Source organism: Oncorhynchus kisutch, linkage group LG3 (genome assembly GCF_002021735.2).
Source record: "Oncorhynchus kisutch isolate 150728-3 linkage group LG3, Okis_V2, whole genome shotgun sequence".
NCBI lineage: Eukaryota > Metazoa > Chordata > Actinopteri > Salmoniformes > Salmonidae > Oncorhynchus > Oncorhynchus kisutch.
In genome coordinates this window covers 27,739,258-27,760,295 of record NC_034176.2, presented here as the reverse complement: position 1 = coordinate 27,760,295, position 21,038 = coordinate 27,739,258, and the positions used below count along the sequence as shown (strand labels likewise).

The 21,038-nt window shown below is 44.5% G+C and overlaps 1 protein-coding gene across 5 annotated transcripts; it reads right to left on the bottom strand.

The window, feature by feature from the left end:
- Nucleotides 1-5,636: 5,636 nt before the first annotated feature.
- On the bottom strand, nt 5,637-21,038 carry LOC109879424 (protein dispatched homolog 3). 5 transcript variants are annotated; one of them, XM_031819897.1, is made up of 27 exons: nt 20,911-21,038; nt 20,712-20,801; nt 20,482-20,576; nt 20,149-20,261; nt 19,656-20,035; nt 16,187-19,462; nt 14,179-14,289; nt 12,156-13,181; nt 11,776-11,995; nt 11,386-11,522; nt 11,069-11,203; nt 10,791-10,951; nt 10,502-10,641; nt 10,270-10,361; nt 10,005-10,172; nt 9,634-9,795; nt 9,176-9,325; nt 8,908-9,044; nt 8,644-8,804; nt 8,420-8,550; nt 8,108-8,283; nt 7,883-8,009; nt 7,638-7,783; nt 7,364-7,523; nt 7,084-7,197; nt 6,685-6,857; nt 5,637-6,447 (listed from the first exon to the last, which is right to left on the bottom strand). In XM_031819897.1, the coding sequence occupies exons 8-27, from the start codon at nt 13,168-13,170 to the stop codon at nt 6,097-6,099; spliced, it is 4,056 nt and encodes a 1,351-aa protein (XP_031675757.1). In that variant the 5' UTR covers nt 13,171-13,181; nt 14,179-14,289; nt 16,187-19,462; nt 19,656-20,035; nt 20,149-20,261; nt 20,482-20,576; nt 20,712-20,801; nt 20,911-21,038; the 3' UTR covers nt 5,637-6,096. The 5 variants fall into 5 exon arrangements, with proteins under 5 accessions (XP_031675757.1, XP_031675760.1, XP_031675758.1 ...); XM_031819900.1 differs by having other exon boundaries at nt 10,005-10,169; XM_031819898.1 differs by lacking the exon at nt 14,179-14,289.

Sequence of the window (21,038 nt, the reverse complement as noted above, 5' to 3'; positions counted from 1 at the left end):
TTTTTGACAGATTTTTTTTCTGTTTACCATGGGCACGCAATCACCCCAAAGGGGGCAGCAATCAGCCCTATCCCCAACAGGTTTTAATAAAGCTGCATACAAAAAATATATATTTTTTGCTTTCTTGAGGAAGGCAACTCCAAAATACAGGTGTTTCAGCCAAGCTCAGTGCTTCCTGTGGTGGTGGGGCAGCCAACAGGAAATACGGAGGGGCTGGTAATGTTCTCTAGTTGCGCCGTGATTGACTCAGTGTTTTGTCACTCATGGGGACACTATGTCACCGCCAAATCTAAGGGTAGAGCTTGAAAATTCAAGCCCCTTGGGTGCTGCCATAGGTACATTAGAAGTGCCCATCCAAGAAGCCTCAAGGTCGTTGGCTACAGATAAAATGACTTCAAATCATGTTATATCTACAGTAGCTTTGATTGGACTTAGCTAGCAGTCATCATCATGAATCAAGTCAAACATCTACTGGCAAATCAGTTTTAATACTTGTCATATGAAGAGAAATAATGAAAAGAAATTATAGATAAAATGTATTGGTGCCACATTGGGTGGTATTGGACACCGTGTATATGGTTTGTCCAATGCCAATGACTTCCCATTCATTTTTGTCCATTTCAGGGGGGTATTCCCTTACACAACAAGTTGTAAATCGCAAATTCAACAATGAGTGGTTTGAAAGAAATTGGTGGCTAACTGCAAACATTGTAAAGCAATCACTAGCCTGCTATTCAGTGGAGTGGCTGTGTGGTCCCAAGTCTGGGTTTAAGGGTCTCTTTTCCAAGCTTAAAAGGATACACATTCAACATTGGCCATGCTGACAATCCAGCATGATTTCTGCCACGCTCAAAACAACTTTTAACGCAGATGTCATGTCTTGTCATATTATGTCTTGTTCCTGTTCTTTCACTTCACTCTGTCTCCCTCTGCTGGTCGTATTAGGTTACCTTCTCTTTCTCTCCTCCTCCAGCTGTTCCTCATCTCCTCTAACTACCTCGTTCACCCTTTTCCCACCTGTTCCCTTTTTTCCCTCTGATTAGGTCTCTATTTCTCTCTCTGTTCCTGCTTCTTTCTTTGTCAGATTCTCGTTTGAGTTTCTCATGCCAGAAACAAACTATCGTCTCGTTTACTTCACCCTTGTCCTGTCGGAATCTGCCTGGCAAGTGCATCCTGTACTCAGCTAACTGTCTTATCGTTTGTACTGTGTCCAGTTCATCTGATGCTACGTGAGATCAGGTACCACTGTTCCTCTACGACCCGCGCCTACCCAGAGAGACCTGCAGCCTGTCGCCGCTAACCCAGCTATTCTCCTCTGCTGCTAAGAAGGGGGCTATTTTGTAATTATCAGAAGGACTTTTTGTTTCATTTGTCGCCCTCTCTGCGGGTTGTCTATTTTCCCATTATCTACATCTGAAGAGGATCTATGTCTTCCCTGTGTTTACATTAAAGGACTCTGTTTTTGTTAAACTGCTTTTGGGTCCTCACTCAAGTGCACAACAACAGAACTGGCAAATCTGACTTCAGCTTTGATTTTTGTGATTTTTTTTTATTTATTTAACTAGGCAAGTCAGCTAATAACAAATTCCTACTTACAATGACGGCCTACACCGGTCAAACCCGGAGGATGCTGAGCCAATTGTGCGCCGTCCTATGGGACTCCCAATCACGGCCGGTTGTGATATAGCCTGGAATCAAACCAGAGCTTCTGTAGTGATGCCTCAAGCACTGAGATGAAGTGCCTTAGACCACTGCGCCACTCAGGAGCCCAAGTTAAAAGTTTGAGGACTCAATTTTCCCACAAAGTACTGAGGCACCACCTTCCTGTTCAAGTGAGCACAGCACCACAAGGTGAGTCAAAAAATGTATTGTATGCTGCTGCATAAAGGATGTAATATGCCAGGAAGATATGTATATGGTAGCTAAGAAAGTAATAGTAAATGTATGTTGTGTAGTAAGCTTTTAGTAACCCATGTGCCTCACCCTAATAATTTGGTCCCGTTTCCCCTCTTAATTTCACCTACTGTTCTGAACAGTGGTGGGCCGTCAGGACCAGCAAGGCCTTCTCTGCTGGCCTAAACATCATCAGAATAAAAAAAAATTTTAAATATATTTTCCCACAAATATGTATTAAATTATTCCCCAGAGTAAGAGTTATACTCTTCATTTCATAGCTTTCCTCTTGGTTGCACTGCTTCCAGGCCCAGGTTGAGATTTGGAGGGCTGGTCTTTATGTTAGAGCTTTTATCCAATCATATTCAGCCATCATGTGTTGCCAGGGGTCTAAAATCTGCCCTCAGGCCTTCAGAATCAACAGTGCGGGCGCTTGTAGCTTAAAGTGAATGGAAATGAAAATTTAGTGTCAACCAATCAGCTTTAGAGTTGGCTATTGTACGCCTGCTGGCTGGCTCCAGTGTTACACAGGAGCCAGCTAGCAGGCGTAGTGCGTGCACGTCTTTTGATTGGATTACCAATATTGAGAGGCAGGTCCTATATGGGCAGGTATATGCAAACCTCAGAACTAGGAAACTGAATTTTATAAACTAATTAATTTGTGTACTTCTAAGCTGTTTTTTTAACCCACAATGGTGTAAGGAGGAGAAGATATCGATTTGGTCGAGGATATAATTATAACGCCATTCTCAAGACAAACTTTTCAAGAAAAGTTAGACATTGTCAGGAGAGGTCGCCCGACACCTGACGCTACAAAGCCTGTCACAGGCGGGAAAGGGTTTCGTTCGCCACTTTCAAAGTTCCAACTACGAGCGCTATCAATGGCTCACAGGCTCCGAGAAGCACTGCAAACTGTACTGCTGGGAATGCCTATTATTTGTAAGTGATAGATTTGGTGTTTGGAGCCACACTGGCTTTGCAAACTTGAGTTGTCTAACCAAGGCAGCAATGAGACACGGCTGGGCACTTACACGCAATGGTGCTTTTGAAAACTTTTGGGGACACCCGAGTGGATCTACAGCTCAACGAACAAGCGCGCAGGGCAATGGGAGCTGCACAATGAAAAGGTATTGTACTCTTCCCCTGCAATTCTATGAATAAAAATGTCAATTTCAAGGTGACGCAACGCCTGGTTTCATACTGCGTTTCTGTCTAAATGTATAGTGTCTAGAGCCATGGCATCATAATGATGGTAATAAGAGGTGGATTAATTTGGGTGGGACTGTGTAGGACCTCACTGAAGGCCCAGCCCCCAGGCCCACGGCACGCCACTGGTTCTGAATTGATAGTGCACATGTAGCCTGTTTTAGAGAAATGTAATCATCAAATATTGTAAGAGCTTTCATTGTCTGCTTATATGCCCCCTTTATTTATCCTAAGGTTCTGACTTTGTGTACAGGGAGAACACTAAGAATGGCCCATGTTATGAATTCTGTTGCTGTACATTTCAAAAGTGCTGAACAAATAGTTATATTGACTTCGTCCATCCTAGCTCACTCATTAACGTCTTAATCGAAATTACAGATGGTCTCTTATCCACTTGTCCCTTCATGCCATAGTTTGTACATCTCAATTGTCAGTAGAAACCACATTGTTTAAGCCATCAGCCATATCAGCTATGTTTTTGTCAAGGCAGTAAATGAGGCTGAATGAACTGTTTCGCTGCCAGACAAGGCTTCGCTGATAGCCAGGTGTAGCAGTGGTAAGGTTTTGGGACTGCTGTTAGGACAGCTTTATGTAGGCCCTAACAGTTTGTGGGCACCGTTTGTCACTGTTATAGTGCAATTAATGTATCGTTTAGTTTTGTGTTGTGTAGTGGCTTTGCTGGCATGCATTCCACATTTTTTTTTTACCTGCATCTCCCAAATCGCCACTGGAGATAATATAACGTGAATCTCATTCTAGTTCTGTGAGAGAGGCTACCACAGCAACGTGTTGTTCCCTAGGCTACAATGTTGCGCAAACTATAAACCCGGTCCTCCCAACGCAAATTCACTCTTAGAATATCAGACAAGGGCTGAAAATCTACGTTTTCACAATACGTTTTTTTAAGGGGCATTAGAATTAGAAAGGCAACTCGAATTAACTGTGATTGCTTTTATTGAAATGTTTACAAAAAAGGCATGCGATGAGAGGTACCAGGATCCTGGCAAATAAATTCCACAACGAAAAAGTCAAGGGCGGGAATCGGCTCAAATTAAGCACTGACTGTGCCATTGAATTGATACCTTCATCACAGTACATAACTCACATTTTTGTAGGTTTACAATTTACTGTCTGAAGTGCATGAAGATACCACAGTATAGCTTCGGGGTCTATTCAATCATATCTGCTTTTGCAGACTGCATAGCTGTTGTTTTGGCAGTGCATTACATGTAAAGCAAATTCGAACACTGGAACGTGAGATGTAGGTCTATCTACACCTCGATTAGGATGATAGAAATTCTCATTATTTCGTTCAATGATTTGTCAATTTGAGCGTAATTATTTATATATAGCCTACACTTTCTCATTCTGACCTTTTATGCGAATGGGGCAGTGTATGCATTTCGACCTCTCACACCTCCAAAACATCAGGGTGTCCGCTATCGTTGATCTGATTTAATCTAGGCCTTAGAGAGAAATGTACAGTACATTTGAACCATAATGAGAGGGCTAGCATTTTTGTTCAGGTATGTGTGGTTAGTCCTTAATTTCCTTATCAGATGTTAAATTTGAGTTACTCCTGTCTGTGGAATTGCAATATCCCTTCCTCGAAATGCTCCTCAAATCACTGCTCTATTTCCACCGAATGTTACAGCACTCAAGGAGTGTGTTAGTAGGTATCCTCAGGAGAAGGAAAACATTTCCCAAGTGTGTGTGGTATTAGCAGCATACAGTGCATTCGGAAAATGTATTCAGACCCCTTGACTTTTTCCACATTCTGTTATGTTACAGCCTTATTCCAAAATGGATTATATTATTTTCCTCATCAATCTACATACAATATCCAATAATGACAAAGCAAAAACAGGTTATTGAAAACATATAAACATATAAAAACGTATTTACATAAGTATTCAGACCCTTTGCTATGAGACTCAACATTGAGCTCAGGTGCATCTTGTTTCTGATGATCATCCTTGAGATGATCAACTTGATTGGAGTCCACCTGTGGTAAATTCAATTGATTGGACATTATTTGGAAAGGCACACACCCATCTATATAAAGGACCCACAGTTGACAGTGCATGTCAGAGCAAAAACCAAGCCATGAGTTTGAAGGAATTCTCTGTAGAGCTCCGAGACAGGATTGTGTCGAGGCACAGATCTGGGGAAGGGTACCAAAAATTGCCTCCATTATTCTTAAATGGAAAAAGTTTGAAACCACCAAGACTCTTCCTAGAGCTGGCCGCCCGGCCAAACTGAGCAATCAGGGAGAAGGGCCTTCCTTGGTCGTGGAGGTTACCAAGAACCCAATGGTATATCTCACACTACATCTAATATCTACACATGTAGACTGGACAAGAGTGAGGCCAGTAAAGTAAAGCACATTTTATCCTAGTTTTTACAATCTTCCCAATTTACACTGGCCTTGTCTTGAATAATCTTTTGACTCGCAACATTCTCTTCTGAACAATCAGACAAGTGAAGAGGTGTGATGTGAGTGATAGGCTTTTCACTGGAATAAGGGAGTGCATGACAATGATTCATATTTTTATTATGATTCAACACATGTCTTCTTGGACCTCAAAGTGTGGTTTCCAACCATCAGAGATGAGGTTAGTGCTAATAGCAGGTCAGAGAAGCTAGACATTTTCTAAAAAAATAAATATTCTCAGGAACAGAGTAACATGGACAATAGAACAACGTGGATCCAACCAGTATTTAAATCAACACTGTAATCTCCTTCTGTGGGCAGTAGGCTGCATCCACAGAAACCAAAACCTATTCTGCAGACTATTTATTCTCAAGAGACCACATTCTGTTCTTTTGGTAAAAAAATGATTCAACTTTATCCACATGAAGAATGGTCTACTTCAACAAGATGCTTTTACGTATCTGAAACCTTACAGCTGCATGTATAGAACAATGATAAACTGAAGTTTAGACCAAGCCTCTTAGTTTTGCTTACAGAGGTAACAGTAGTGGTTGAGTTTGTGGTCACATGGTGACTACTGTGTGCCAGGGACTGGTCCTAGTTGCCCAGCACAGGGCAACGCCAAAGGCTGTGGTACCCAGTACTGCCAGGCTGGCCTTCAGCACTGCACCGGGAGGCCTGTGGAAGTTGGCAGGGCCCATGGTGGCTAACATGGCTGCTGTCACAGTCAGGGTGAACAAGATGGATACTACTGTGTTTATGGCCACGATCTGACCAAATTTAGCAAAAGGCACGATGACACAGAAGAAGAGAGGGATGGTTGAAATGACTGTGGTGACAGCACTGGACACTATGGCAACTCCTACGTGGTTCACTGCGTCTAGGGTCCGTCTCTGCCTTTTAGCTGACAGATCCTGAGAATACAAACACATTAATATAATGAGTCTTTTCTCTTTATGCATTATAACCCTCAGGCGTATTCCATTAAACCCGGTGGCATTCATCACAGAATGACTTTTAAGTAAACAGAATATACTCAAGGCAAATCCTTCATTTACCAAGTTTGGCTCTCTAACAGTAGAATATATAATATGTAAATTAAATTCCTCATGTGCCAATAATAGATGCATATCAGATTGTGTTGTACGTACCATAGTGTGTTCTGGTGTGGCTGTTGAGGTCTCCCCAGCCAGCAGGTAGCCCTCCACCAGGTGCAGGCAGTAGTCCACTGAGGAGCCCACTAGGATGGACAGAGAGATGGCCTCCATGGCCCCCAACTCCCAGCCCAGCCAGTACATGATGGCCACCACCAGACAGATGACCCCTGCATATGGTCAAGAGATCACAATCACATACTGACAGACCGATGACCCCCTAATCCTCCCACGGCTAAAACCACAGAACATACAGTATGTACATTACAACAGTTAATGACTGCCTCTTACATTACACCCAATGACACATCAATAATGCATTGTATCTAATTATTGGAGACCTTTCTCCGCAGTCTATTCACAATGGGCCATCCTGATAAAAATAATCTTGATTACCCATAATGGTGAGCAGTATTGGCAGCAGCAGAAGCGTATGGGCAGTGAAAACAGACACCGCTGCCACACAGATGGCCAGGGACAGGAGCAGACTGCAGAGGGCGCTCTCCACACCTACATATAACCCAGGATGGAGTCAGTCAGCACAGGAAAGTTACATTCACAGAAGGACTGAAATAATAATCTTTTACATATATTTATTAGCTGCCTGACAGGCAGTCAAAAGATTTGATTGTGCCCTGGATATTGAACAGCTATGTCCTCTGGCTTCTCCACTTGCCTATGATTTCCATAAAGATCTGCTTCCAGTGCTCACATGTCTGGAAACCTCTCCGTAGAGCAGAGGACTCTGGGAGAGCTGAGAGCTGCTCTTGTAGGAAGGTCTCCCATTGGAGGAAGTCTGAGCGAGTCTGGAAAGAGGATTTCCCCTTGTAGGTGGTCTTAGGAACAGACAGATGAAAAAGACATGGGCTCAGTTACAGGCACAGATCAGGGCTATATCACTACATTAGAGGTGGTAGTATACACCAAGTACAACAGTGGCTAGCACTCACAGACTCAAAGGCCATGGAGAGCCAGCGCACTCTGCCACCGTGTGTTCCCACGGCCCCATGGGACAGCTGGCCTGGCAACAGGTTGGGCTCAGGGAGTGAGTGGCAGTCTGGGTGGAGTAAGGGCAGGATAGAAGAAAGCTTGTTGCCTGAAGAGAGGGAGAGAGAGGACACATGTAACTCATATCAAATGTGGTTTGTGTATGTGTGCTGTTATATGTGTTTGACTGTGCCTGTGCAGTTTGTACCGGAGGGTAGACATTGGGCTCCTCCCGGCTTCACAAGCTGTTTATTAGCACTGATGACTTTACAGATTTGGCAGAGATGACCAATCTCTTGGAAGATATCAAAGTTTGGATCCAATATCACACTGCCCTATGGAGAGCATTTTAAAGAAAATAAAAACCACTAAAACAGTATTGATAATTAAATTACACCTTCATATCTTTATTGTCTCGCAGTTGGCCCCTCACCATGTCCCCAATGACGTGGTTGTCTGTGCGTTGGGTGCGGTTGACTCCCAGTATTCCAAAAACCACAAACACCATGGCACCAGTGTCAACCAGAGGACGGACTGCTGGCTGGCCACAGCCACCTCCACTACAGGGGTTAAAACCGGAGGTCCTGGACCTTTTCGTTGAGGTGGAATCTTTGAAACAAGGTACAAATTAGGAAAAAGGTCACTCCATCACATTCATAAGCAACAATTCATAGTACACTCTTTTATTTCAGTATTCATGCAGTTTCCTGACGTCCTCTGGCTCCAGATGTTCTCCCGCTCTTACCTGTGGGGAGCGGTGTGTAGAAGTAGCCCCGTGTGGGTCCGTCAGGGCCGGAGCTGATCACACAACCAGGTGGTTCTGCACACACTCGGCTTGGATGAGGACTAAGCTTGTGCTGGGCAAAATACAGCCTCCTAGAAGGCACAAGGACAGCTGTGTTAACAGTTTGACCACAAACAGCTTGACTGTTCTCTATTCCTCAATCTGTCCCTCGTCATTCCTTTTACCTGCTGTGCTGCTGCTCAGCCGATGCCACATAGAAGCTGAACTCTGACCTCCAGCCGTGGCGTGGGTCACATGACTGGGAAGTGATCATCCAGCGAGGGCTGGGGTGGGACACACACACAGTCATGTGGGTGCTGAAGTTGCTGTGAGGTTCAATGTAAGCCTGTTTAGAGACACCAGAAGTTATATGATGAAGCTGATTATCAGAAGTTAGATATTCAATCATAACCCAGTAATACCGCATTTTTATTTTGGGGTCATCTAACCTGAAAGGATGGAACTTCTCCATTCCTAGGACTGAGGCTTTTCCAAGGCGAGGGCATGCTAGTATTCAGAGAGAAGCGGTACAGAGTGATAGAAGCGCCTACATCCAGCTTAGAGACATACACGGTCAGCAGAGGCCCTGTCATGAAAAGATACAGTAGTAGTATACGCAGTAGATTAATGGAGCTACACATTCAAACACTGACAGAACATTGACAGGGATATATTCATGTGGATCCTGTTTTGATATGTTAACATAATATCCAGTACCTGTTGTGATGGAGGAAGTGCTTGGTGTGATTGGGCTCCGTAGAGTTGAGTTTGAAGTGTTTATGGTATGCTGATGGGGGTGATACCAAGCCACGGAGGGGGTAGTATGGGTAGGGCTGTGCAGAAGATGAGGTTTCTCCATGAACAGACCTGCAGGGGACATTTCGATTCAATGCTAAATGATTGGCAGAGTTTATTATCCTGGTATATACAATGTCCTGGAAGTGTTGTAAATGTGAGCACTGAACTGGAGCATGCAAATACCCATAGCAAGAATAATAATGCAATGGAGTCAGCTCTTACCAAGAGTCGACTGTAAATTAATATCCCAGTCTAAAATTAATTGAAATGTTGCTTAAAGACATTTACATCCAGTTTCATTTGGCTTTAAAGTGGTGGAATCAGTTTACTTTACACCCATCTGGGTTCCATCACACAGATTGATGGCGACATCTCACCAGAGCACATGTGGCAGGATATGCCCTGGGCACTTAGGTTGTTCCTCAGTCCCAGTAGAGTCTGGAGGTTGGTGTCTGGACGAAACAGTAACGGGGCATGAGTGGCCGGCCGCAGGAGGCAGCAGCACCCAGCAGACAGCAGCAGGACCAGGAAGTAGATTCCTATTGGCAGCAAGACAAAGACTGGTCGGTAAGAGATGAGGGGGATCACTGAGGGGAGAGGAATACGATTAAATAGCTGTTCTGTGAGGAGGATTCAGGGATAGCCAATACAAAACTCATGGACATTGCTGAAAAAAGTTGAAAAAGGATTATGGGCATCATGAGATATGGTGGTCCTTCCAACTGCTGCAGACAGACAGAGCCCTTACCTAGAATGACTTTACGGTTCTCCACGGCTGGCTCTGCCACCCAGTGCCTCAGAGCCCACTGAAGGTAAATGCTGACCATGCCTGAAGTTCCCTGCTCTGGTGGTGAGAGAGAAGTCTCCACTGACAGGGACAGAATGGCTGCATCTACATCTGTGTCACAGGAGCCTGCTTGAGACAGAGAGAGGAGCTGAATGGTGTCGGGACTCTATTACCTTTCATTATTTTGCCCTTCATTCATTTATCTCTGTTCAGATATGGATCTCACCTGGCTCCATCTCTACTGACAGTAGGATCACATCGTCATCCTCATCTGACAAAGGACTGTGGCTCACTGGCAGTCCTGCAAGTGCCTTCCACCTTTAAGAGGAAGTGTATCAGAGAGATACAGCTTTAGAACCACACTTTGTTCATAATAGGAAAACAGAATGAAAAGGCAAGCAGCACAACCATAGGAACTCTGTTCTCTAGCACAAAATGTAGGAAAGATGGGATCACACCATTTGAGACAGGAATTCTCCTGGGGGTCAATACACTGGGTCCAGATACACAGGGCAGCGGGCATGAGGATTGACACCCAAAGCCAACAGCAGCTGACGATGAGGGCCATGAATAGGCCGAAGTCATGCACGGCCGGAATCTGATTGGAAGGGTAAAAGACCTCAATACATTTACATAATGCTTTTCATATTGATACATATACAGACAGTTCCACCTCACAGACATTCATTTATTGTGCATTCCCTTTGGAAGGATAATACAATATGGACTGACAATAATTCTGAGTACCTGTGAGAAGGTGTTGGCAGCATATGCGGCTGCGGTGGTGAAGGAGGTGAGGAAGGTTGCCCGGCCAGCTGTTTTCACCGTGTACACCATCCTCTGGACTGGATGGACTAAGTGGGAAGCCTGTCTGAAGGTACTCATGAACACAAACACATCATCCACACCTGGAGACCAGAGGGGAAACAGAAGAAAGAGTGGAATGTTATCTGTAACAAAGATGTCGTTTCTCAACTAGTTTGGTCATGAGAGAAATTCTAGTATTTTTTCATATTGTCACTCACCAATGCCAATGATCACAAAGGCTGCAACCCCATTGAGGATGCCCAGGTATCTCACCCCAAAGACCACATGGTAGAGAAAAAGAGCGACCAGGCAGCTCAGACCAATGCTAGTGAGCCCAAAGAATGTCAGGAACACTGTAGAGACACACCAAAGTGACTGACTGCGAGACCTCATGCATGTGGTATCAAAATAATAAGAATACTATACTGATGCTAGCTTATCAGATACCATGTATAACAGCACATGACCTATAGGAAATGTTGCATTAACATGCATGTTGTATCTAATGCAGGTGGGAGAGTGCATGGGACCTTACTTGAGAAGGAGGTGAGGAAATAGACCAGCAGAGTGATGCAGCCTCCACTGATCAGCGCCAGCAACATGTCTCTGTGGAAGGTCCGTCTCACCTCGTTATCAAACAGCTCTGTGCCCCCATACAACACCTTCACCTGGCTAGCACCCCACATATCCAGAGATAAGGAGACAGCGACAAGAGAATGAAAGAATAGTGGGTGTCATGAAATGTGGGTGTCATGAAAGGAGGGACTCTTTGATTATGCTTAATTAAAATTGGTCTGGAGAGTTTAAAATTAAAAACAGCATCAGTTCATCTTATGGCTATTTTATGTATTTTAGAATGTGGTTCTTTTAAAGCTTACACAGGGTATCATCAGCCTTGGCAGAGGGCCCATAAGCCATAACCCACCTGGTGGACTGCTGAGCCAGGATGTCAGCGTACTGAACCACGAAGTTCCTGAAGCGGCTTCTCTGCTCCTCAGGCCGGTCCTGGAGGGAGCAGTAAGAGGGCAGTGGAGCTCCAAATTGGATCTCACTGCGCAGGAGAGAGGAGGAGAGCCGGTCAGGGGCCAGACTCTCATCCACATACCAGTAGAACTGTGGGTGGGTGATCGCTAGACTCAGAGCACCTGGGAATAAAAACACAAGTGAAGATCAAAGTGGTAATGTCGCTGCCTGCTCCCTTTAATATTCTGCTTGATCTCCCTCAAGCAGAAGAGCTCCCTACTAAATCATGCAGAGCAGCAACTGTACCTACAGAAGTTGCCCAGTTTTTTAAACATCACTCACCATGGATGTCAGCCAGGTTGGGTCCCATGCCATCGTAGTAGATCCTGCCTCCCCGTTCACTGGGGAAGAGGTAGGAGAGGAGGGAGCTTGGAGGGGAGCAGTAGGAGGGGCCCAGGGGCAGGTCTCTCAGGACCTCCAGAGGCTTCCAACAGAACTGTTGGAACTGGGGATGCTGCATGAGCAGACGCTCTATGTGGTGGATGGTGCGGAGACGCTCTGGGGTGAAGATGTTGTTGTCCACCCCACCCTGAGCTACAAACACCAGCTCGATCCTCCACAGGGCCTGGCTCTGCAGGTATGAGTAGTTGGGGGCAAACCTGCGCATCCTAGTCTGAGATCTCTCACTGTCCCTGTCGCCCTCTCCTTCTATGGACTCACGACTCTCAAATGTTCCTAAATTAGTTGTATTTTTATCCTCGTCTCTTACCTCTAGTTTACCACCCCTAGCCTCTCCATGCCTCTCAGTCTCTCGCTGACTCAGGGCATCTCCTCTCTGTTCCATAACTACTCTTTTGAACAAGTTTTTTTTCAGAGATGTTGAGGTCAGCCCTCCATGTGATGTCCTGTTGGATGTTCCATCTCCCTGCCTACCCAGCATGTCCAACAGCAGCTCCTGTAGAGTGGTGGAGTCATAGGGGTCCACGTCACGCCTGCGTCTGTCCCAGGACCCCAACTGAGTCTTTATGGCAATGGTGAGTGCATCAAACCGCTCAGCGGAGAAGTGGCTGTGAACCTCAAAGGCACTGTAGGAAAGGTCTATGTCCAATGGGGGGCAGTATAGGAACATGTAGGCAGAGAGGGCACAGGGGAGAAAAACTCCAACTCCCAGGACAACACCACTCACCCAGGGCTGTGTGTAGACCCAGCCCACTGCTCCCCACACGCCATTGCCTCCAGTGGTGCCGGTTCTCCCATTAATCTGTGTATCTGACTCCCCGCCCTCCTCCTTCTCCTCCTCTTCTTTCTCAGCATCCCAGCTGCTCTGGAATAACAACGTCTCGTCTTCCAAGTCCATGGCTGGAGCACCTGTCACAAACACACACAGTTCTTCCTCATCACTCACTCTCCGAATGTAAATTCTCTCCTGTCCTTGGGCAGAAAAACAGACATAAACTCTAGGTGATTTAATAGAGCAGTCATAATAGTGGTACAGGGTATTCTGCAGTACACAGCCAGCAAGAGCACAGCCATTACATCTGTCCCTCAATAGCCAAGACCCACAGGGTTCTTATTCAGCTGACAGAAACGTCAAGGGGAGAATTTAGGAAGAAAATGGACCTTGTCTCAAGGGCCCAAAGCAGTGTACCGGTCTGCCAGTTTAATATGCTGAACACTAAGGCTGGGGGCTTAGAGAGTATTGGCTGTAATTTCATGCCTCTCACTCATTCCTTCAGTGTGTGCAAAAAACAATATTTCCCCTAGAGTGCTCAGTGGCGTCTTTGTCCACGTCAGCAGTCGACTTGGGTTTGTCTGATCTTCAGCAAATTAAATAATCTCACTTGTCTAATTACGGAGAGTGGAGAGACGTGTGGAATGTTAGCGAGAGGTGGAATGTGAGGGGTTTTATCCCTGGTGATGGACAGCTTCTGGTAGTGTTAAGCTATTGTTCCTTCCTCTTTTCACTCCACTGAAAACACAGGATACTGCAGTAACTTGGTATTCTGCAAACACAGGATACTGCAGTAACTTGGTATTCAAGTGGCAATAATCGTGCTAACGACAAATTGGCAAGTCATCTACCATCTTTAGAATTTAGCTCCAGGGTCATCTAGGTGGGGCGGGGAGGACAAAAGAGTGGGTGCATCATTTCCATATCGCTCTTCAGCCTGGGTCTTGAATATTTACATTTCCGATAAGAAGTGTATTTGAATCGATTGTTAATTTGGTTGGTAAACCTATGGCAGTTGATCAAGAACAAAAATAAGCATTGTGATTTGTTATCAGCCGTAGTAGCTAGCCATCTGTACACATTTGCAACTGCACCTGCACATAGTCACGTATACAGTCTATTCAAGGAGATCACCATGACAATGAGTCCACCCTGTGCCATGCCATTGTTCAGAGCAGAGATGGACACCCTCACTGAGAGAACAGAGCAGTTCAACATCTGTCTGCACTGGGAGAACATCTGGGTCTGCAGAGGACAAATTCATTAGACACAGGATCAGTCTGTTGAGGGAGAAAAAGAGGGGAAAGGAGAGGGAGAAAAAGAGGGGAAATGGAACACCTTACAACACCAACAAATGATGATGTCCTGTGTGAAAGGCAGTTTAGTGCAGTTTAATATTCAAGGCAGTTTAAAATCAGCTAGCTCTGTACATTTCCATATCTGCCATGTTTGTTTCCACATCCCTGGAATCGCTGATCAGTTGTGGTGAAACACCATGCTGGCCCCTCACACTTACACCACTCTTCGGTTATGCAGAGAGTGCTATTAAAGCAGAGCTGTGTATTTCATGTTAGTGGTCGCTGAGAACACGGTTACACAGACATAACATAGATGTACGGTAGAGCATCCCTCCACCACCAGGCAGATTACTGCGATGCAACCTGGAATAATCGGTCTCTGACACGTTCTTTTCCCCTCTTGACAATTCAGCCACGCCGCTTTTCCAGCCATACAATATCTTTATTAGAGAAGCCTCAGCTGCAGGGTAACACTCCAAGGGCTGAAGCGAGAATGAGGAATGTGTTTACAAGCTTCCAGAATCATTCAACTTTTTCATTTTTCTTTAATGCTTGAGAGCAGAGGAAGTCAATTTATGCTGTGCAGGTGGGGAAATAAAAATAGATTTATGGACGACAAAAGCATTCTCAAACGTTTCAATCAGCATGATTCTGGAACTTTGTCATTCTAGTCTGTCATTTATTTTTGGACCCATATTGTAGACACTGCCCAGCTGAATTTATAGGTTATTTTCAACTACAGGTTTTTCCACAGCAAAGACAAATTCATTGGATGAGGTTGATCATTTTGTACATTATTTACAATGCTGTGACATATCAATTACCCTGATACAACTATTTAAAAAAAGAATGCAGTGAAAGGTGAATTAATATCCTTATGTGAATAACTTTCTAGAGAACTAAAGATATAACTGTCCTCCCAGACCAAATGCTAGCTTTTTGGGTTGACTATGGAATGTGAAGCACCAAAGCCCAAGGTTGAATGCCAGTTGGTGACTATTGCTGTTGTGTGACAGTGTGTGGTTTTCTTGGTACTGTACTGTCTATGCTGAGTGTTAGTCTCCTGTGGATCTGATGTGGCACTCTAAACACTCCCAGCATGCCATCCAACACACCCTCACTAAGAGGCACATAAGGCTTTTATTCCTTGCTTTCTGGGGATGTGCCGATGCATGTGTATGCCTGTGTGTGTGCACAAGTGGGGGTAAGGAGGATACATACATACTATTTTTAGCTGTTGTCAGTAAGAAAGGTTATGCTCCAGTCTGCTCTCCTTCCTCCCCTCCCCATTTGGGAAAGGATCAATCTCATCCGATATGGATTTCACAGCTTCTCCTGCCCCACAGATTCAGCATGGTTCAAATTCACAAACCATGCAAGGGACATTAATCTCAGCCCAGCATGCCAGAAGACAGACCTTGCTTATGTATGAGCACTGAGTATATCACTAAAGGGGAATCACTGAGGGTGATGCTTCTATTCTTCACAGATCCCTAGGATATAAAGGTTCAGCATAGTTCAAGTGTAAAGACCTTACACTCATGCTCCATTTGTACCTACTGTAATGACAGTCATTTGTTTGATATTTGCAAACACGGATGACCCCCTCAACACATGCAAGTACCATAAACCCAAATCTGAAATCTCACTACTGCTGCTACACCTGGGGGAGATGGTGGGTGATCGCAGAAGAAGAGTGATTGCCTGGAGATTTACAGAGCCATTTGAAGTTTGACGACAGATAAAAAAAATAAAACCATCCCATTACAGCAAGCTAAGGTCTCTGAAACTTCCACCTGAGAGCTCCATTTACTGCAGAGTACGGCAAAGCCGGAGAATCTTACCTGAGCTTGATGAGTAGAGGTATGAACTGACGGGGTGTGCAGCCCTATGGAGTCCTTCGAGGATGCAAACCTGTGCTGAACAATTTCATTTCAAACTTGTTCTCCAGATGTTCACTTGATTCGCTCTGTTGATCTCTGTTTAATGTTCAGTGTTCTAGCTCCACTAGGGAGAGCGCCTGCACCTTTGTGCAGCCTCTCTGATACAAGACTCAATGTGTCTTGGCCACCATGACAATTATGTTTTGTTGTTTTCTCCCTTTCTCTCACTCTTCCCTCCCTCCTGTGCCTGGTTGTCCAGGCGACAGTCAGTGAGAGTATCAGTTCTTTCACTCTCCCAGCAGCTCTTCTCTCATGGCTTTGTTCAGGCTTCTCTCCTGACTGGCATACCGAGGGGAGGGTTTGCACAGCCCTGGGCATCAAGGACACTACATGTGATGGGATACATCTCATCACAGCCTAACAGGTAATACAAAAAGAGGGCTGACTCTGATTCCAGCTCTATTTTGCAGGAAACACGTGTCTAATGTGAAGGTTTTGCCAACAGACTGCAGCAGATTCCCCCTTGGCTTCGAGAGGAATTGGTTGGTATAGTCTGGCCGGGGCTCTGCAAGGAGGAAAGTGGGAGGGGGTAGTTCAGGAGGTTAATCAGAGTAACTGCATACAGTTGAAGACAAGGTGTAGGACATATCATTTCAACCCCAGGAGTCTGAGCCCATCAAGAATGTGTTATTTTTTGTTCCCCCAATCCTCCCCTGCATTCACATCTAATACATTGTGTTAAAGGGACTCAGAGCTATCATTATTCAACATGAAATGTGAAGTTATGATTGGATAATATGCTTAGATAGGGCTGCTTGTGGTCACATCACTTTGGTTCATTACGATACAGTGATGATTTGACATATTCTTCACTGTTTACACCCATTGTTCCATGGACCGATGTACTACACTGGGTGTAGACCTACAGTATTGCAATCTCCTTAATCATATTTCTGTCATGAATGAGTGGTTTGATAATGTTCTAGTCTTATTACATACACTCCTGTATTCTTTTTAATCAATCACTTCATCATCCATCTCAAGCTTTCAAAACTAATATACAGTAAGTCTTTGCTCAGCGTGTGCGTACGCACAAGAGACGACATGTGACGATGTCATTGTCCTGTTCAAGATGCTGCATAGGATACCATCTTACCTCAGAATAATCCTACATATCTACATTGATTTCAGCTCACCTGCTTAGTAGGAACAGAGGGAAATGACGACAGATACCAGACTGCTGTGAGTCATAGCAGCCATCTGGAGGACTGAATGGGGATGCATTGGACGACTCTGCAGATCTTAGCAATTATTGAGGACATCCTGCAAAGCAATCTCACAGAGACCAGACTGTTGTTGTTAGGGTTTAATGAGTCTATCGAATCTGAACAGACATCATTCCATCAACTTACATGCATCTCAAATATTGGCATACAAGCACTTTCAGGCAGTTTGTAAAGTCGAACATGTACAGTTAAATAATAGGAACGCACACAAGCACATCCTCTCATTCAGATAGACGTACTGAACAGACACTGTGCTCTCCCTGATCACACAGAAGTTAGTGTTTCTGCTCAGATGGTGCTTGTTGCCTGTCTCTTTAAGGCTAGTCTTTCAGAATAAACACCATCCTTTGGGAACTTTTCCATGACTTGTGGCTAACAGAACAGATGCGTACTTACAATGTCAATAATTAAGAGAAACTTTAGAATCGCTAATGCTAAATGGATGGAGGGTGGGGAAGCTGCACTAACGTCACGCAATGCTATTAGTACCGAATCACAAATTAAGGGCTGCAGTTGTATGGGCATACTCCACTTGGGGATCTACATTTAAAAAATGAGAATACAATTACAGGTGCATGCACTCCAAACTCTAGGGAGTTTTTCCTAGCCACCGTGCTTCTACACCTGCATTGCTTGCTGTTTGGGGTTTTAGGCTGGGTTTCTGTACAGCACTTTGAGATATCAGCTGATGTACGAAGGGCTATATAAATAAATTTGATTTGATGAGTTCAATCAAAAACCATGTTAGTCTCTCACACCAACATCCCTGTCATCTGGGTAGGACTAGATCTAGACTTCTGAAACTGCCTCTACAAAACACTGCCTCTATGAGGCACATTGCATACATGGGGTCATTTTAACATGGGGTACAATATTTGAATGCATTCTGAGATATGGACAGTAAAGGACTGCCTAAGGACAGTAAAATCATTTTGCATAGTGGCTTTCTACACTTCACCGCTATATTCCTCAAATCAGTGTTGGACTCAACCATAACTATCCTGCATTTCCTGAAAAGCTAGCTGTACAACACACACACACACACACGTCTTTGTGTCTGCTATTCATAAATGATGTAGTCTCAGTTGTCCAAAAACATGTGAAAGAAAAGCCTGACTAGTAACTTCATATTGAGAAAAGAAATGCTGTATTCTGTTGTGAACATATGACTTCGCTATGGGACTAATATATGCACAAACACAGTGCAAATGTACAACTGGAATGATATGTAAACATGACACGCATCAAGAACACAAGCCTGCTCTAGCTCACAACTACTGTACCCCTCCACCCTATAGACCAGGTCAAACCAAACCTCTGCAGCATCCCTGAAGACCAGGATCATAGTGCATAATGTTTGGTTCTCTCCCGCTGTTCATCTTTACAGAATGTCACAAAGAAATAAAAAGGAGAAACCAATAAAAGGCTGATTATAGTTACTCGGCGCACATACTTTCAGAAACTGGGATCATGGTTTGAGATCACTCTTCCATAAATAGATACATCAATGGAAACAAATGTAGCAGTACATGCACAACCTGTGCCATGACGCAATAAAGACCCTAGAAAACAACTTAATACTGCACATTATAAAAACACATTTCCAACCACAACCAAAAGACCCAACAGACATTTAGACAGACGATTGTTGCACTTACTTTGTTTTTGATCATGGGTGTCTCACATTATGGCCAACTCAATACAATGGACCAGCTCTGCCTGAGACACAATGGTCAAAATCCTCCAGCCGAGAGGCCAGTGGACAGACAAAAAGGACAGCTGGATGTGCTATGGTCAGTGTGAGCTCAGTGGTATTGCCATACAGTACTTACATTCTCACCTACACTCTCAAAGACATGTGATCAGTGGGGAAAGGTCAGTTGCATTGGGCTACCTACCACAGGTGTCTCCCGAATATCCGAGATTATGTTGTTGCTGCCTTTTATGAGAGCTTGAGGAAAGAAAGAAAGAAAGAAAGAAAGAAAGAAAGAAAGAAAGAAAGAAAGAAAGAAAGAAAGAAAGAAAGAAAGAAAGAAAGAAAGAAAAAGGATACCGGTGTTAAAGGGAGAAACAGAAAGTACAATATAAAGTGCATGAAAGTCTACACCCAGTAAGTAGGGATTCCAGTAGCACCCATACAGTACCTCCAGCCACCTCTGTCCTCTGTTGTGCTGTATCCTGGGACTCGATGAGCAGCTCCTGCAGCAGGTTATGTTTGTACAGCTGGCCCACCAGCTCACTCTGCAGATGGTACTTCACAAAGTTCACCAGGAAGTGCATCACTGTCTTGGGCACACTGCAGACACACAAGTCCTAAGACACACAGTTAGCTAACCCACCAGGACAGGCAAGGCTCAACTCAACTCACCACTAACTGAATATATAAATAACACCCCTAGGTGCCCTGGTCTCTGAACGGTCCTGAATGCTCTTGCGGACAATGAGGAAGTAGCAGTTGATGAAGCGTTGGATGACCTCAGTCTCTCTGCTCCCGGGTACTCAGCTTGCAGGATGCCAGCACCGCCTGGCAAACAGAGAAGGGGTCAGATGTTACAAAATGTCACAGATTTAATTTGATACAGTGATGCTCTACATGCTAGCGCTGGGTCAGTTCTGACTGCTGATTCCACTACTCACTGTGTCCAGGAGGTTGATGGCCTGGCCCTTCACGGGGCTGCTGAAACCTGCCACTTGTACATTCTCCTCTGCCATTTTCGTATTCTTCCAGTACTTCTCTCCATCCTGCCAGCCTTAAAATAGGTGGAATGAGGGGTTCAATTCAGTTTGTCTGTTCTAGTAACATGTTAAAAGTCATTCAAGTAAATTTCACAACTGGCTTAGTGAAATTCCTTAAAAGTGAAGTCCATACTGGCATGAAAAGACAGCATCACACTCGTGCCCTCTGGTCAACATTAGGCTCATCTACATGCATGAAAGCAGAACATCTGCTTTGAGTTGAGACAGAATTACCTGTTGACAGATGCTGAGACCTGAGCACCATCAGTGAATTCTGGGTGCTTTGTGTTGATGTAATAAGCAAGCTCAATTTGAACCAAGTTGTGGACCTGCTCGGAATCATCCACAAACACCGACAGACGGCCAGTAAGAAATAGCATTAAATTGTAGAATAATTACATTCAGTAAGATCTGTATTCATTTTTTTATTTATTTAAGTAAATCACAAAAATGAACTGTCTTACCATGTCATTAGTAATGGGCAAGCGCTTCCTGAGTAAACTAGTCACCACCTCCACAATGGAGTCGTGCAGCTTGGGAAACCAAAGGAGCTCCTGACAAACACACAGCATGCCAGAATACAATTATATTACCATTTGCTTCAGGGTTGTCATAGCTTTAAGTGAATGTTTTGTAGTATGTGTTGTGCAGTGTGTAGCGTACCGGTGTGCTGTAGGAGGAGCAGTGCTGTATGATCCTCTGTAGCTCCTCGTGGACCAGCTCCACACAGCACAGGCTGGGATCCTCCAGGCGCTTGATCTGCCTCTTCACTAGCAGCTCAAAGGAAATCT

Excerpts from the sequence above, each read along its gene's own strand:
- LOC109879424 (XM_031819893.1), bottom strand. The coding sequence starts at position 14,308 with ATGAATTTGTCCTCTGCAGACCCAGATGTTCTCCCAGTGCAGACAGAT. Across the intron at positions 9,045-9,175 it reads CACTTCCTCCATCACAACAG|GGCCTCTGCTGACCGTGTAT; the intron begins GTACTGGATATT and ends TTTTCATGACAG. Across the intron at positions 6,448-6,684 it reads CCACACCAGAACACACTATG|GATCTGTCAGCTAAAAGGCA; the intron begins GTACGTACAACA and ends TTGTATTCTCAG.